Consider the following 16,357-nt stretch of genomic DNA (forward strand, 5'->3'; position numbering starts at 1 on the left):
TCTAGGGGAAAATTTATGTCCTCGCCTTTTCCAGCTTCTGGAGGCTGCTCACATTCCTTGGCTCATGGCCCCTTCCTCCGACATCAAAGCCAGCAACATGGAGCTTGGTCTTTCTCATGCTGCCCTCTCTCTGGTTCTCTCTTCCAATACCCTCTTCAACTTTTAAGGATCCTTGTGATTACGTTGGGCCTGCCTGGATAATCCAGAATAATCCCCCTGTCAGCAGCCTTAATTCATCTTGTCCGTGCAACCTAAGTATTCACAGATGCCAGGTATTAGGATGTAGACATTTTTGGAGACCCTGCCATAACGCCCTGTCTTCATTTCCTCTACTCTCCCACTGTTGGGCACCCTTTCTAGCAGGCTTTCTTCCCCATTGTTCCTCTAGAAATATTCTCAAGGGTACCTGCACGTTGTCAGGTACAGCGGTCAACTCCTAGTCCCCATCTTAGTCTGCCTGTCGTCAGCATTTGACACAGTGGGTCACTTCCACCCTCTCCACTGGCTTCCGGGATGCAACCTTCTCTTGGTTCTCTCTCCACCTTCCTGACTGTCCTGTTCATTCTCCTTCGCTGTTTTGTCCTTAGTCTTCCTACTTCTCTAATTTGGGGTACAGGGCTCATTTCCTGGACTTATTTGATCAATCAGCATCCCCTCCCAAGGTTTCAAATACCCTCTACACTGATGTATTTTAAATGCTGTTTTAGATCTCTAGCCCACATCTCTAAACTCTAGACTCATAATCCAGCTGCCCACTTAATGTCTTCCCTGGAAATGTAAAAGATACCACAAATTTAATATTCCCCAAACCCAAATCCCATGTCCTACCCTGTCCCCAACCTCCTTCTCCCTGCAAATGTGTCACCATTCTTCTACTTGTTCGGGGCAAAATCCTTGGACATAGATTTATACAAAAGCCTCCTATCTAGTGTCCCCTTTGCAGACGTCTCTGACATAACAACCATGATGATCCTTTTGTGATCCCGTGAACCCTTTGCCCAGACCTCTACTGTCTTTCTGTTAAACCCAGAATAAAAGCCAAAGTCCTTTTTTTAAAAAATAATCAATGCTTTATTACTTAAATGGAAAATTGATAGCACAGTACGTTTTAATGATCTAATTAATGGAAAATTGTAATAAAATTTCTTAAAAATTTTTTTCAACATCCTAGTATACCACCATATTCATTACCATTGTGTATACTTTCAGAGGCATTAATATCAATGGAATAATTAAAGACAATGAAAATGGAACTCATTTATACCCAGTTCTCCTTTTCTCAAGGCTTTATGCTGCTAGTTTATGTAGCCTTTGGATTGAAGCCAGAAATATTTTTTTTCTTGGTTAAAAAAATTAGCTTTTCTAGTTCTTTCAGAATAAACAAAACAGGACAATGGTATGTCAAATGGCTAATTGTCTTATCATTATAAAAAAGCCAAAGTCCTTAAAATGGTCTAGAAGGCCCTGTAATCTGGCCCCTCTGCTGCCTGCTCACCTCACCTCCCATCATTCCCACCTCACTACCTTCCTGACACACTGGCCTAACCGATGCCCCTCAACCTGCCAGGCATGTTCCAGCCTCAGGACCTTTGCACTTGCTGTTCCCTCCGCCTGGAATCCTTTCTCCCCAGGTCGTTGCATGGCTGGCTTGCTCATTTCCTAAAGTCTCTACTGAAATGTCACCTTAGCAGAGTGAGGTTTAATGGACCATCCTGGGTAAAATAGCACCTCTAATCCCAGACACACCCCGCCACCCCCCACTTCCATCAGCATCATTCCCCTCCTCCTTCTGCTTACTTTGTCTTCTTTGCATTCACCATCACTTGACATTATTTATTTGCTGCTTTATTTTATCCTTCTTGCCCCACTAGACTGTCTTCACTGTCTAGTGTACCTTCTCCCTTCTCAAATGTTTTTCTCTTCTGGAATGTGCTCCATCGGGGCAGGTCTTTGTTTTGTTCAGTGCTCTCTCCCCCGGTGCCTAGCACAGGTGCCTGGCGTGGGTGGTGGGCAGGGAAGGGTTAATCAGGTGTTTGTGGGATGAATAAATGAATGGATGGATGAAATATGTACGTGAGGGCCTTAGTCACAGGGCTGGCACACAGACTCTCACAAATGATAGCTGTAATTAGGAGTAATGCATTTGTTCACTTGAAGTACTAGTTTCCCTGTCAGATTGGTGTTATTCAGGGCAAGATAGCTCTTATGAGTACATATATAATTACTTATGTATGTACTTAACATTAAAAGAAAGTGTTTTGTTTTTTAAAGTATTTATTTATTTATTTATGGCTGTGTTGGGTCTTCGTTTCTGTGCGAGGGCTTTCTCCAGTTGCGGCGAGCGGGGGCTGCTCTTCATCGTGGTGCGCGGGCCTCTCACTGTCGCGGCCTCTCTTGTTGCGGAGCACAGGCTCCAGACGTGCAGGCTCAGTAATTGTGGCTCACGGGCCCAGCTGCTCCGCGGCACGTGGGATCCTCCCAGACCAGCACTTGAACCCGTGTCCCCTGCATTAGCAGGCAGATTCTCAACCACTGCGCCACCAGGGAAGCCCCAAAAAAAGAAGTTTTTTTAATCTGCTATTTCTTGAGCTCTTTCTCCAGGGCCCATGCTCTTAACCAGTGAGACAGAAGGCTTCGCAGGGTTGCAGAGAGCAGATAAGCGACTCTCAAGATTCCCTCTCCTCTGCTCAGGCAACTGCTCTATACAGAATGTTCTTTTTCTGGATGGGCTTAGGGAGGAGGAAGCTCCAGGGAAGTAGTGATTTGGGGAAAATATTTCTGTTCCGTGGCTTGGGAAAGAAATAGAACAGGGTGGAGGAGAAGTGACTGCCCAAGAAGCGACTGATCTTCAGCTACATATAGTGTTTAGGTTCAAATGAAGGGTTACAGGGTTTTTCATCCATTCTTCCAAACATCGTTTGAGCCTCTGGTGTGTGCTGGATGCTTAGGTGGTTTAGGCCCTGGGGATACAAGATGGATATGGACCCTGCTTGGAAGAGCTCACAGACTCTCAGGGACTGGCAGGTAAAATAAGAATTATAATACAGCCACAGCCACTTGCCCAGCATTGCTCCAAGAGCTTTTTGTTTCTGGCCGTGCCACGCGTGCGTCACGTGGGATCTTAATTCCCCGACCAGGGATCAAACCCACGGCCCTTGCATTGGAAGTGCAGAGTCTTAACCACTGGACTGCCAGGGAAGGCAGCTCCAAGAACTTTTTTCCTTTAATCCTCAAAATAATTCTGTGAGATTTGGGGCGATTGCTTCCATTTTACACATGAAGGAACTGAGGCCTCGGGAGGTTAAGGAATTTGCTGGGGTCGCCAGCCAGTGAGTGTAGCCTCTGTACGGCTCTGAAGTGCCTACTCCTCACTGCCCCCTTGGAAGGGTGTGGAGGGAGGGAGCAGGCTTCCCAGGCACGGGCTGTCACCTTGATCCCAGGGTGGCTTCAGGTGTATCTGGCCTCAGCTTATGAATAAAGAAAGTGACCTCAGGCTCTGGAAGCCTCTCCAGGATTGGGGTTCATGGTGACAGGTTCACAGACACAGCAGAGCGAGACTGGTGGATACCACAGAGACCAGCATGCAGACCACTGCTCGAATCACACCACACAGAGGTTTCCAGAATGCAGAACTGAAACTCACAGCCTTGCTAGCGGAACGAGAAGATATCCTCCTTACTAACTCCTTCCCCCCTTTTTTTTTTTTCCTTTAGCCGGGAGACTTGCTGTACTTTCCCAGAGGGACCATTCATCAGGCGGACACTCCCTCAGGGCTGGCCCACTCCACGCACGTGACCATCAGCACCTACCAGAGCAGGTGAGCGCTCACCTGCAGCCTCGCGTCCCCGACAGCTCCGAGCTGTGGCCGCAGCGGCGTGTTCAGGGGACGTGAGGGAGTTAGCTGCTTCTCTCCTACTTATCCGGCCCCGGGGTTTGCGGCTGACTTGCTGTTCCTTCAGCGTCCTACGCGTGCCATTGACCCACTCGTCTGGGCTTCCTCCTGGCCCGTCATGACCCTGACTCTACAGAACGCTGGGAGTTGCCCAGATAAAGGCTCCCATGGTTTGGGAAGATAGAAGCATAGCTGTGGGTGTGGCAGTGTGTTCGTGTTGCCAGGCTGGGCTTGTAGTCTCTCTCCCCACCCCTATCCCCTGCCTCTCTCCCTCCCTCCTTCCCTCCCTTTCTCTCTCTCTCTCTCTCTCTCTCTCTCTCTCTCTCTCTCTCCTCTCTCCCCTCTCTCTCTCTCTCCCTGCCTCCTTCAAAATTTTTTTTTGATTGTGGTAAAATATTTATAACATAAAATATGCCATTTTAACCATTAAGTGTCCAATTCATTGACATTATGTTCACACTGTTGTGCAACCATCACCACTACCTGTTTCCAAGACATTTTCATCGCCCCAAACAGAAACTCTATCCATTGAAACCTCTGGGTCTATTTTAAGGCTTCCATTTTTTTACAGTTCATGAGATTAAAGTCAGAAAGGAAGTCTGGAACAGTGAGTCCTAAAAGCACATGTGCTGAGAACAATTCCAATTAAAACCATGTTCCAGTTCAGCAAGTGCCTCGTCACATGACAGGGCCTGGGCAGCAGTGCCCAGTGAGTCATTTCCTGGTAGCAGCGACCTCAGTAGTCCAGGTCCCATTAAAAACGCCAGTCATTAATTTATTCATCATGCAGCACTACACCTTGTGCTAGTTGCTGGGATCGTAGGCATGGGACTGAAGGCACTTTGAGAGAACTTACTCTCCGGAAGTGGTGGAAGGAGGGGAGATAGGCATGTAGTTACCAAACAGTGTGATACATCCCATCCTAGGTTTGCAGAGGAGACTCTGGGAGCACAGAGGAATGCACTTAGCTAAGCCGGGGCCTCAGGGAAGGTTTCGGAAATGACTTGACTCCCAAGCTGAGGGAGATTTACAGGATGAGTAAGTAGAGGTGGGTCAGGAGGTCAGAGTAGGAGAGGATATTCCCGGCCTGAGGGACAGCCGGTCGCCTCCTAACTGCAAAGCTGTATCTTGCAGAACAAGTGAGTAAGCATTCTTCTGCCTCCTCATCTGGCTTTTCAGCGAGAAGTGAACCCCCTGTGTTTAAGAGACAGGAGGAGCTAGCTGGAGTCTGGCCTGAAGTTAGGCTCTTTTTGCCCACAAGTAGAAGCTAAAGCTTGTTTGGGGCTTCCTTTATGTAAAATGCCCTGTCACCGTGGCTGGTTAGGTGCCTTGCATAGCGAGAAACGGTCTCTGAGCGCAGCTCAAGAAGAGCAGGGGTGACTGAGGGGGCGGGTCGTAGGAACTGGGGAAGGGCAGGCTGCAGGGAGGCTGAACCAGTAGTTCGTTCTGGACCAAAGCAGCTCTGGGCCTTGGCAGCCACATATTGATAGTTTGGCCCCATGAATGTCCATCTTCTCGTGCCCCGCCGTGGATGTTACTCAGCTGCTCCCTCTTTCTCTAATTCTCCCTCTTTTTCATTTCTCTTGGTCTCCTAGTAATCGGTTTTCGCTCCCTTGTTTTCCTTCCTCGGTTTCTATTTACTCACGTCATTGGCTCATGACAAGCCATCCTCAGTTACCTCTCTGACCTCCCTCTGTCTCGTTGAACCTGTTAGCTTTTGCTTCCGCTGAGTGCCTGACTCGCTGTTTCCCAGTCCCCAGGATGAACTGGTAGCCTTCCCTGGTCCCACCCACACCCTCTGCAGGCAGCAGGGCTGGGGAAGAGCAGTCTGAGTTACAGAGGACGCCTGCCGAGGGCTGTGGGTAGGCACCGTGACCCGTGTATCTAAGCTGGATGCCGACCTGTGCCTTTGTCAGCGGGGCTGGTGCTGGAACGGGACAGATGTACCTCGAGGACCATCGCTCCCCGGAGATGTCCCTATGCTTTGGTCCTGGTGTTCCTGAAGGCCCGTGGCAGAGTGAGGGCTTGGGCCTTTTCCTAACCCCTCTCAAGGGCAGCACCGTTGGAACATTTAGGGCCAGCTGTATGAGACAGTGGCCTGCCGATTTGGCTGCTTTACCAAAGTGAACCCCTCCAGAGGTGTTATTTCCAAACTTTGGAAAGGCCCAAGATCCATTTTCCTAGAAGAACACGGAGCTCAATTTAACTGCACTTAAACTCCTCTGTGAGCTACTGCTGCGTGACTTGTACCTGGGACCCTTCAAAGGACGGTATTATTTCATGCTGCTGAAAGGCCTGTATGTGTCCTCCAGGTCGAAGTTCAATCAAAGGTGTGAGGTTGGGTGTAGCATTATGTCACAAAGTGGTCAGGCTACCACGGAGGAGTGGACGTCTTGGGGGGAGTGTCTCTCATGTGGCTTTTGTCCTCTTTTGCCACTTTCCCAGGAGGGAAGCATAAAAGTGTTAATTTTGCTTACTGAGTGAGAAGCAAAAGTCATACTGTGAATTTCCATTTTGCATGTAGCCAGCAATTTGAAATCTGCTGGTGACACAGAGGAAAATTTTAAACAGCTCAGAAGTGTTTAAAGAGAGCAGCCCCACAGCGTGTGCTTCTCACACTGGCACACATAGAGGAGCGAGCGATTCTAAATGCCCCAGAGAAAGCAGAGGCAACTGAACACTGATGCTCGTCCCGAGATGGTATTTTTGGCCTCTGGCTTCTATCTCCTACCCCAGTAAAACCACTGCCAGAGTTTAACAAGTTGCAAAATCAATTGTTTTGAAATTGTTGATGTTGGATATTTTGCTGAGGAAGAGTACCCCTCTTTTTTATAAGGAACAAAGGAAAATGTAGTGTTTAACTGTTCAGATAATTACACAGTCTGGGGATCCTGCTGTTACCCTAAATGTGTTGCTTTTGGATTTTTTGCACGTAAAAATCTTTTTAGGTCCTATAATGATTGAGGGTTAAGGTTTCCTGCAAAGCTCTCCTCAAGGCTCTGTGTTATATAGTTGAAAACATTAAAAAAAAAAAAAATTGGTCCCTTGAACTTCCTACTTTATGACAGTCTGTAATTAATTCTCTGGTATCTTTACGTTTAAGACAAATCATGAAGGAAGCCTAGCTTCCCACCTTTAATTTTGCACCTGAGTGTCTGGGATGGGGAGGAAGGGAAGACGATGATTGATGAAAAGCCTTAAGTCTTTATGCTGAGTAATGTGAAATTAGTGGAACTCAGGATGTCAGGGCAGGGGAATTGGTGTGACAGTTTGTAGCTTTAGGCTTTTAGTAATCAGTGTTCTATGCACGTTTCTTATGTGTTCACTCTTTTTTTTTTTTTTTCTTGGTACATGTTCCAGTTCATGGGGAGATTTCCTTTTGGACACCGTTTCAGGGCTCGTGTTTGATACCGCAAAGGCAGACGTAGAGCTACGGGCCGGCATACCCCGGCAGCTGCTCCTGGTAAGGAGTAAAGGCAGGTGGGAAAGGAGGGGTGACCACGGCCCAGGCCAGCTGAAGCTGTAGCTCCCTCCTCGGGACCCCAGAATCCTCCCCGTGTGAGCCAAGCTTGTCTTCTCCCGGGCGGGGTGGTTTGCAGAACGAATGGAGTGCTGCACGTTGCGTGCCACCCAAAGGACCGACAGTGCTGTGCAGGTGGCCCGCTTGCTGCACTTCCTGGCGGCGGTGGCAGGCACCGGGAACGCTGGCTGAGTCAGTGGTTGAATGAACAACTAACCTGGCTTGGGAACTGTAGCCTCCGCACACGTGAGATCACTAGTTAGGAGAGAGCCTGGCCTTGGTGTGCTCCCTGGCTTTCCTGTCCGTCCTGGTTTTACCTTTGAAACAGCGGCCCTGTTGGCTATTTTGGAGAAGATGAGTGCATCAGTGCCAAGTTGAGCAAAGGGTGCTTTCGCTGTCTGAAGCAGTCACCTTAGTGATTTGCTTTTCAAAAGGCAAAGCCGAGACTGTACCATATTCCCAGGGATCCCTCTTTTCAGGCAAAACCCTGAAAGTTGATCTTTTTTGCAAACAGTAGGCAGCTTAAGATGAACGGTGGTTATGAGGAAATAAAGGGATACTTTTCTTAAGGGAGTGACGTGGATCTGCGTCTGCCCTGGGCGGTGGTGCTCAGTGCGCTACTCCAGAGACTGGGACCTGGGCTGTTAAGTAAGGTCGCTGGAGTCTGAGCCCGGACTCACTTCTGTGTTTCTAGCAGGTGGAAACCACAGCCGTTGCAACAAGAAAATTAAGTGGCTTTCTGAGGATGCTTGCAGACCGGCTGGAGGGCACCAAAGAACTGCTTTCAGCAGACATGAAGAAGGACTTTGCTATGAACAGGCTCCCACCTTACTATTTGGGGGATGGAGTAGAGCTTTCAACACCAGGTAGAGCTTGCTCTTTCCTTCTAGGTGGTCAGGGGCTGACATGGGATATTTTGAGCTTTTCTGGGTGGGCACCTCTTTGAGCTGATGGAAAGTATGAAGCATTTGAGGATTAATGTGGGCCCATCCTTAGTGTGAGGTTGGTCAGGACATGCAGCCTGATGGGGAAGGAGAGCCCTGTGATTTGGGGTGAGGAGTATGTGTGTTTATGGCCCCTCTGGAATTCATCAGCTTCAGGAAGTTTTAAGAACTTGAACATTGAAATAATCTTGTTGGAATTAACTCAGGGATGGGTAAAATGTTGCCATCAGCAGGGGAACTACCGGAATGCCCAAGATTATCAGACCTTCTCCCAAGTCCCAGGTGACTATTTTGTGACAGGTTTAAGGTACAGATGACATTGACAGACTTCTGGGTGGATGGTGATATCGGTGTTCTGGAGCAGAGACCACACCACACCCCTGTAGTAAGACAAAGCTGGGTTTATTGACTTGTAACAGGGAAGATCGCACGCCATTGGGGGCTGTAGGCACCTCAGTAAAAGGATGTTGGAAAGGATTTATAGGATTTGGGTTTGAGTTAGGTGATTTTCAGGAGGGTTCAAGGAAGCAGGGCTTTGCTCGGGATTGAATGCTGTCGGCAAGAAGGAGGGATTCTCGGATTGGGTCTCCTGTAAATCTTAGCTAGTAGCAGGAGGAGTGAAATGAAGCCAAAGTGACAATTGGTAAAGCAGCAGTCACTCAGATTAGCCAGCATAGGGCACGTTTGGTCACTTCTGTGGTCTGACCTGATGAGGAAGTGGTCTTGGTTTTGTCTCGATCTCTCTCAGTCACAGCGGGGCCCTGTTTAATATCGGGGTTCTGTGTGATGGCCTGTGTTCAGCAGGAGGACACAGAGACACAGCCGTGAGTGCCGGGCTGGCTCGCAGGCTGCTTCTCTCTTAGTCAGGTAGAGGGAGAGTTTCATTTTCACTAATTTTCATAAAGGCCTTATCACCAGTGGAGAACCACCGAGATACACACTCTACAAGGTACCTCCTAACGTTGATTCTATGTACATTTTTATTATAGTCTCGGTGTGGGGGGGAGTTTAAAATTTGTTTTTGGTAGCATCTACTCAAAATAGCACATGTCTTCCCATATTTTAATTGTTAGCAGAACAGTGTTCTGAGTATCAGCTTAGGCCCAGGATATTTTATCTAATGTTTTCCTTGCCTTAGTCCTTATGGTCAATAAACTTATGACCCCTCAACTCTTTCTCCAACCAGAAGACCCTGTAAGGCTGGTCTGATTGTAGTGGCTGCTTTTTCACTAAGTTAAATCCAACCTAGGAAAGAGTAGTTTTTTCTGTGGACTTTATTAGGTGGCTTTTTTATGACACTGCACTTGACCTACACAGGCTGAATAATTTGCCATGGTCATGCAACTAGTAATTGGAGGGGTGGTGCACTTTGAGCTCAGGAAGTCCTTTCAGAGTCCACATGTGGAGCAAGCAGGGGATAGAAACTGGAGACGTGAGAGCGTTCTGTGCAGAAGGCACGGTGGCCCTGTCTGTACCGTGATAGTATGTGCTCCCCGGGTACTGGTGACAACTATTTAATGAACTTACAATTAGATAAATCACGACAGAAGTCTGTATGTGTGTCTTCAGTATGAGGATGAGCTCCATCAGGGTGTAAGCTACACTTTTCAGATCACCGTAAATGTCAGGGAGAGCAAATACTTGAGTTGGAGAGGGCGCCCCCACATTTGGATTCACCTGCAAATTGTTACTAAGTGTACTTCCTAAAGAGTTGCCCCTGCAGGCAAGTCCGAGCCTGCTGCTTTCCTCTCTGAAGGCTGGCTTTCCCTGTCTCTGGGTTTCCTAGGTGGACAGTTACCGGGGTTGGACAGCACTGTGAGGCTGCAGTTTAGAGACCACGTCGTCCTCACTGTAGGACCCGATCAGGACCCATCCGTGAGTATCCAGAGGGGAAGAGGGTTCCGCCCTTCTCAGGGCATTTCCATCGCAGGCCTCAGGTTATCAGACTGACAGATGGCCCTGCCCTCCTCCTGCGGGCATCCACCTCCGCACAGCTGAACGCCATCTCTTTACATCAGATCATGCCCAGATCTCACTGTTACGGTTCCAAAGTTTCCTGCCTGTTGGGCATTTGAGGGCTTGTCCTCGGCCCCACAGAACCCTCCTTCTTTCCCCTAATTAGTAATTAACGTCTGGTCTCTGTCTCCTAATTCAGGCCAGGTTGCCTTTGCTTAGACGGCTGCAGACCCTGTTTATGCGTCTCCCTGTCTCGGTCCCTCTCCCATCCTGTATACGGCGCAGACCTGCCTTTACATATGGTTTTGTTGATGGCCCTCAAAAAATCTCTATTCTGTAGATGATGGAGAGGAAAGTCTGCATTCCATAACCTTGCCCCCTAGCCCGGTGGCTCCCCAAACTGGCTGATTACAATCAATCAACTGGAAAATTTTTAGAAACTATAAGTTCCTGGGCTTCGTCTGGTGTGGAGCCTCTGCATTTATTTTGAAAGCACCCCCACACAACCCTAAAGCCCTTGGGAACTCTCCCATGCCCTGTGGCTTCACCCTGTTCCTCCTAATCAGCTTTCTTGGGAGGTGTCCAGTGAATGTCTGGAGGGGATGAGAGTCGGGGGGCACCTAGATGTCTCCGTAACCAGATTGTTCCAGCCATCAGGGCCAGACCTGGAGAAGACTGGTTTATAACATATATATAAAACCTCAAAAGTATATACTCCCACATCCCCATTAAAAAAAAAGAAAAGCCTAGTTATTCTGATAACCAATCAATCAGTTTGAGGCATTCTATTTCAGGCTAAGGCTTTTAGTCCTCATCTGAGTGAGTGAGAGGTGACAAGGAATTTCTAAAGGTTCTGGAAGAGATAATAAACTGCACTGTGTTAAGGTGGGTGGCGAGGGAAGGGAAGTAGAGACCATTCGGGAGCCTACTTACTATACGTGGAATAGACGTTTTTATAGATCACATAGCTGGTATTTCTTAGGAATTAATATTTACTCTGTGGTGTTCATAAATTGTCCATTTATGTATACCTAGGAATGTCAAATTTTTCTGATGCAAAAAGATAGTGCAGGTATGATGAAACGAAAAACTTGAATGTTTCATTGGTAAGTTGATATATAAATGGTTGCTTTTTCATTAAATCAAGTTTCTGAAGATGCTGTTATCTTTTTAAAAGATGACTTGAGTGGTTATTTGCTGCATACAAGTAGCAATCTGTGAGCACTATAATGAAATACATTCATCCTACATTGCGTGTGTATATATATTTATGTGTATCTCATAACTTTTTGCCAGAAGGATTCTTTAGTGTTCTATAAATTTCACTTAAGCACTGAGGCATTAAGATTTTTCTTGGTGTTGACCTTTGTTGTTATTGGAAAAACCCTCCTAGTATTGAAGCGCTCAATATTTTGGTGTTGACGACTTGCTTTGTTTTTTTTAAGGACGAAACTCGAGAAAAGATGGTTTACATCTATCATTCCTTAAAGAATAGGAGAGAGACACACATGATGGGAAATGAGGAAACAGAGGTTTGTTCCAACCTAAAATGCATGTCTTTCCTGTGATTTGGTGGTGGCTGGGAAGAATCTGTTACCTTTGATTTATAGGTAATGACATTTTTTATGACTGCAGTGTGGACTTAACATTTCACAAATTGACAGCCCTTGCACAGGGATGATTAAGTCAGACATTTCTGTGATGTGATATATATACCTGCTTTAAAATGTACTAGGACCTGTGGCCTAGTAGGAGCGGTGTAACAAATGTGAAAGCATTTCAAATGATTAATATTTCTTACTCTATAAAATAGAATACCTTTCATGAAGTCTGAGTTTTCATATGGAAATTAGCAACTTTTATAAGTTATCTAATGATTGATCGATAGTTTTTGTAAGTAGCTTATCTGAAACAAGTTTCATACTTGTGAAGGATATCAATAAATGATTGACTAAATGGTTTAAATCTATCTTTTTTCAGTCTCATGGACTTCGCTTTCCTTTATCACATATCGATGCACTGAAGCAAATCTGGAACAGTTCAGCTATTTCTGTCAAGGACCTGAAACTTACTACAGATGAGGAAAAGCAAAGCCTGGTATTATCCCTCTGGACAGAATGTTTAATCCAAGTAGTCTAGTGCCTTTTAATATTTATATATAAAATAGTAGACACTTGATTCTGCAAAGATTTACGTGCTAGGGAGCCCCTGTTGTTTTGAACCAAGGACATATTGAATGTAACTTTCCTTACCTGTGTATCTAATAATGTAACATGAGACCTACCTGTTACAGGTGACCAGTTGGCCATATGTACTAACAAACAGAGGTACATAGAAGAACGAACAGCAAATTACTAAATGTCCCAGAAGGTGACAAAAACCGTACTTCTTGACGACAAGTTTATTTAATCCAGTGTGGTAGAAAAGGCACAGCTCAATAAATGTATCATTTAAATTTAAATGTCGTTACCTGGCTTTGTCTTTGTTCTTTGGAAGAAACAACTTCTTTAAAGAGCCTCACTGGCTCTAGAAAAATTTTAAACAATTAACATGAAGAATTTTTTAACTTGGTTTTTTACAGTGAAAATATACATACCTTTGTGTATACACAAGGCCTCCCATTAAAATGAAGTTACCCTATAACATCAATTTCATTAAATGATACTGCCACACTAACAGGCACTCACATCTGTGGGCATAAAATAGTTTTACAGATGTTGCTTGAAAGATGACAAAAGAGCCTGAGATTGAAGGGAAGAAAAAAAAAAAACCAATAATATTTACATGGAAAGACCAAGTCTCTATAAAAAATACTCAAAATAGTGGGTCTTTGAGTTTAAACAGTTCACTGTTACTTTACATTCTAAAGTGCATATATAGGTTGATATTTTTAAAAATATCACTGGAGAATTTAATCTTTCTATATATAAAAATAGAGCAGACCTTTTTCTGCTTTCTGGCAAAAGTTGGAGATGAAGGGAACAGTTGTCTCAATGTAAGTTTAAAACCAACTCAGGAGGGAAAAATGCTTGAGAATTGTATAGTGATGGTGGTGATTATTACTTGAAGCTAAGTCAAAGACATTATCCTACCTGATTTTGCTTGAATGAAAGCTATTTAAAATGGGAGTGAAAAACTGAGTTTTCTGTCACATTTTGTAAAGTAAAATGGTATAGTCCAGGATCAAATACTACTTGGTCTTAATTTGAACATTTGAAATTTCCCTTTACTTCAGGCAAAGAAAAATTTGACTATTCTTACACGTAGGTGACAGAGTCTTTATAAACACTTCTTGAGGGTAGATCAGGTGAGGTCTCAGAACCAGGATAGGTTAAGCCCTGGTTACAGTCTTGTCACCCAGAAGGGTGCAGTGCAAGGACAGCCGCGGGCTATTTGTGCTTTTTTAGTTTGAAGGACCGAGCAAAGAACAGCCACAGAAAACACTCCTATACTTGAGCCTTTTCCTTACAAAGCTGAGGTCCCTCCCTGGGGTCAGTTACAAGTGTGAATACTTACGGTGCTTCAGTTAGAAAAGCTTCAATAGGGAACCTTCAATGTTTATCTAATACAGCAGCTTAATAGTAAGGTTTATTAAATATGTTTTCAGATATCGCTAAAAAAATTATTCATCTTTTTAAAAGTATGACTTGACCTATAGGACTCTGCTTCTCTGTGCCTTGCACTTCACACACACACACACACACACACACACACACACACACACACACACACACACACACACACACACCTACTAGGAGATTAATAACTAACACAGGATGACAGCATCACCAGTGTCCTATAATGGCTATCAGGAATGGAATTCGTGTTTGGTGGAAAGGAGAGAAAACAGACTTCAAGAAACTTGCTCACCAAAGCTGGAGATCAAGCAGGAGTAGAACCTTTCCCAGAAATTGTTAACGCATTCTTCATAGGAACACTGAATGACTGGCAAGAATATTTTGAGCTTTTTCATGGTTAAGAGCAGTAGTCTTCAAGGTTGGGGCAGAAGTTCATTCTGCTCAGGGATCCCAGAAGCATGAGGACAGGTAGCTTCCTTTTCACGGGGCATGAGGGTCTTTCTCCCTTTGCTCTCTCACAGGGATGCTGCAGATTCTCTCACAATATTTCAATGTCCCATTTCTGTGTTTCTTCTCCCTCCAGGGGCTCATTTACAATTACATGAGTTCTGTCATAATAATTTCCTCCTAAAATAGAAATTCCAAAAGGAAAGATCATTTGTTCACACAGGTGCTTAGCAGTGTCACAGTTTTCACAAGCTTTTGCTCAGCCCACTCACTGTTGGGGTAGATTAATATGTCGTTTGTAAAGCGGTCTGAAATGGGAAACTGAGGTTACACAGGCATAGCTATTCTTCAGCTCAAATCAGACATTATGACTGACTGCAAAGCTAAGCGGCGTGCCCTAACAATGGGACTCTTAAGGATATAGCGCTCTGAGAGTGCCCTAGCTGAGTGTCAGGCACTGGCTTTTAGTTTCTACACCAAGAGTGGCTATGACTACCTCAATGAAAGCAACAGCACTGAACAATATTGGCCCTGACCTTGCTGAACTCAAAAACAAGTTGAAATGATAAATTTAAAGGACCGTAAATGTTAAGGACCACAGTAATTCACAACAGAAAGTGAGAAATACTTCTTTAGGAAATGGATGACATTTTATGGTTGATGATGCTTCAAATTTAGAAATGTTCTCAAAGATCATGTAGAAAATGAAAATTTTACAACTGTACTGATAAACAAAAACCTTTGTAGGCTTGGTCCTTAGGCTTTTCCTTGATCCATATATACCTAATTGTTTTGTTTGTTAAAATGGCATATCTCGACTTTTTCAAGCATAATTAAAAATGATTTAATATTTCCCTTGTGCGTAAGGCCTTCTTTTACCCATAAGGAGGAGGAGGCTTGGAATTTAAAATGAATATCCAAGGACACAGAACACTGGGTTTCATCACAGGCCTACCTTTAACATCAAGGACAAGTTGGTCACTGAGGTAGGAGCTGATGGTCCCATTTTTGTTCAGTCTCCACTTCTGCCTGAACTGCCCATGTTCAGTCCATAGGGCAACTTTAGCTCCAGGTATGTCTCGACCACCAATCACATCGAGACATGTGTCACTGGCCTAAAAGGGTCAAGAAATAAATTGGCAGTACTGTGTTTACTAAAATCAATTGGATTGGGCCCCTTTTCTTTCATGTGAGCAGATCAGAGACATGACTGTCTAATCTAAAAAGAAAACTAGCATAATTATAAATTCACTCAACTTTTTAAGTCTTCTTTATGGCTGAGGGAAGGAGATGGTATGGAAATAAACGTACCGAACTAGAGTTACTTGTTTTTAAAAGGATGGTCTGGATCTGACAACAGATGGTCAAAGGTTTGTTGAATTACAACTAAATGCTGAATCTCTGTTAGCTTAAATGTGTAAGGTCGAACCTGTTTTTCTTACAAAAACATTGGGTGATGTGCTAGATACTCAGACAATAATTACTTTTAAGTGCTTTTCATTTTTGTTGAAGCATGAGAAAATGGTCGATAATCCGCTGGTGATATAATAAAATTGGTGTCTTATTCCCCACAGCATCAAACATAATGGAAGGGTCGCAGAAAAACAAAGAAAGCTATATTTTATTTTCTAAGCTTCCTCCAAAAAACAGCAGCTTTCTTCTACCTTCCTTGTATGTTTTGAAGATGAGGCGGCTTCAACATGTTTGGAATCACAAAGACAGCTAAATTAATCTGGGCCACAGAGTGTAAGGAACGTCTCACAAAAGCACATTGTTGGGGCTTCCCTGGTGGCGCAGTGGTTGAGAATCTGCCTGCCAATGTAGGGGACACGGGTTCGAGCCCTGGTCTGGGAAGATCCCACATGCCGCGGAGCAACTAGGCCCGTGAGCCACAATTACTGAGCCTGCGCGTCTGGAGCCTGTGCTCCGCAACAAGAGAGGCCGCGATGGTGAGAGGCCCGCGCACCGCGATGAGGAGGGGCCCCCGCTTGCCACATCTAGAGAAAGCCCTCGCACAGAG

General features: G+C 45.1%; 2 protein-coding genes across 16 annotated transcripts in view; one reads left to right on the forward strand and one right to left on the reverse strand.

Annotated features, from left to right (window-relative positions):
- The window catches only part of RIOX2 (ribosomal oxygenase 2), a 30,856-nt gene extending 14,523 nt beyond the window's left edge, over positions 1 to 16,333 (forward strand). For 8 of the 13 annotated variants that reach the window (XM_007164064.2, XM_057544998.1, XM_007164069.2 and 5 more), the window contains 6 exons: positions 3,714 to 3,817; positions 7,253 to 7,355; positions 8,107 to 8,278; positions 10,143 to 10,231; positions 11,758 to 11,844; positions 12,293 to 12,777. In XM_007164064.2, coding sequence (XP_007164126.2) covers positions 3,714 to 3,817; positions 7,253 to 7,355; positions 8,107 to 8,278; positions 10,143 to 10,231; positions 11,758 to 11,844; positions 12,293 to 12,451 — 714 coding nt within the window. In that variant the 3' untranslated portion in view covers positions 12,452 to 12,777. Of the gene's footprint in view, positions 1 to 3,713; positions 3,818 to 7,252; positions 7,356 to 8,106; positions 8,279 to 10,142; positions 10,232 to 11,757; positions 11,845 to 12,292; positions 12,778 to 15,911 lie in introns of those variants that run through there. The other 5 variants (XM_057544996.1, XM_007164067.2, XM_057544997.1 and 2 more) reach the window with 4 other exon arrangements.
- Positions 12,696 to 16,357, reverse strand: part of CRYBG3 (crystallin beta-gamma domain containing 3) — a 113,751-nt gene continuing 110,089 nt past the window's right edge. For 2 of the 3 annotated variants that reach the window (XM_057544991.1, XM_057544992.1), the window contains 2 exons: positions 15,293 to 15,452; positions 12,696 to 14,517 (listed from right to left, as the gene is read on the reverse strand). In XM_057544991.1, the coding sequence (XP_057400974.1) occupies positions 14,429 to 14,517; positions 15,293 to 15,452 (249 nt within the window). In that variant the 3' untranslated portion in view covers positions 12,696 to 14,428. The remainder of the gene's footprint in view (positions 14,518 to 15,292; positions 15,453 to 16,357) is intronic. The other variant, XR_009008101.1, reaches the window with a different exon arrangement.

This window comes from Balaenoptera acutorostrata, chromosome 4, assembly GCF_949987535.1.
Source record: "Balaenoptera acutorostrata chromosome 4, mBalAcu1.1, whole genome shotgun sequence".
NCBI classification, from domain to species: domain Eukaryota; kingdom Metazoa; phylum Chordata; class Mammalia; order Artiodactyla; family Balaenopteridae; genus Balaenoptera; species Balaenoptera acutorostrata.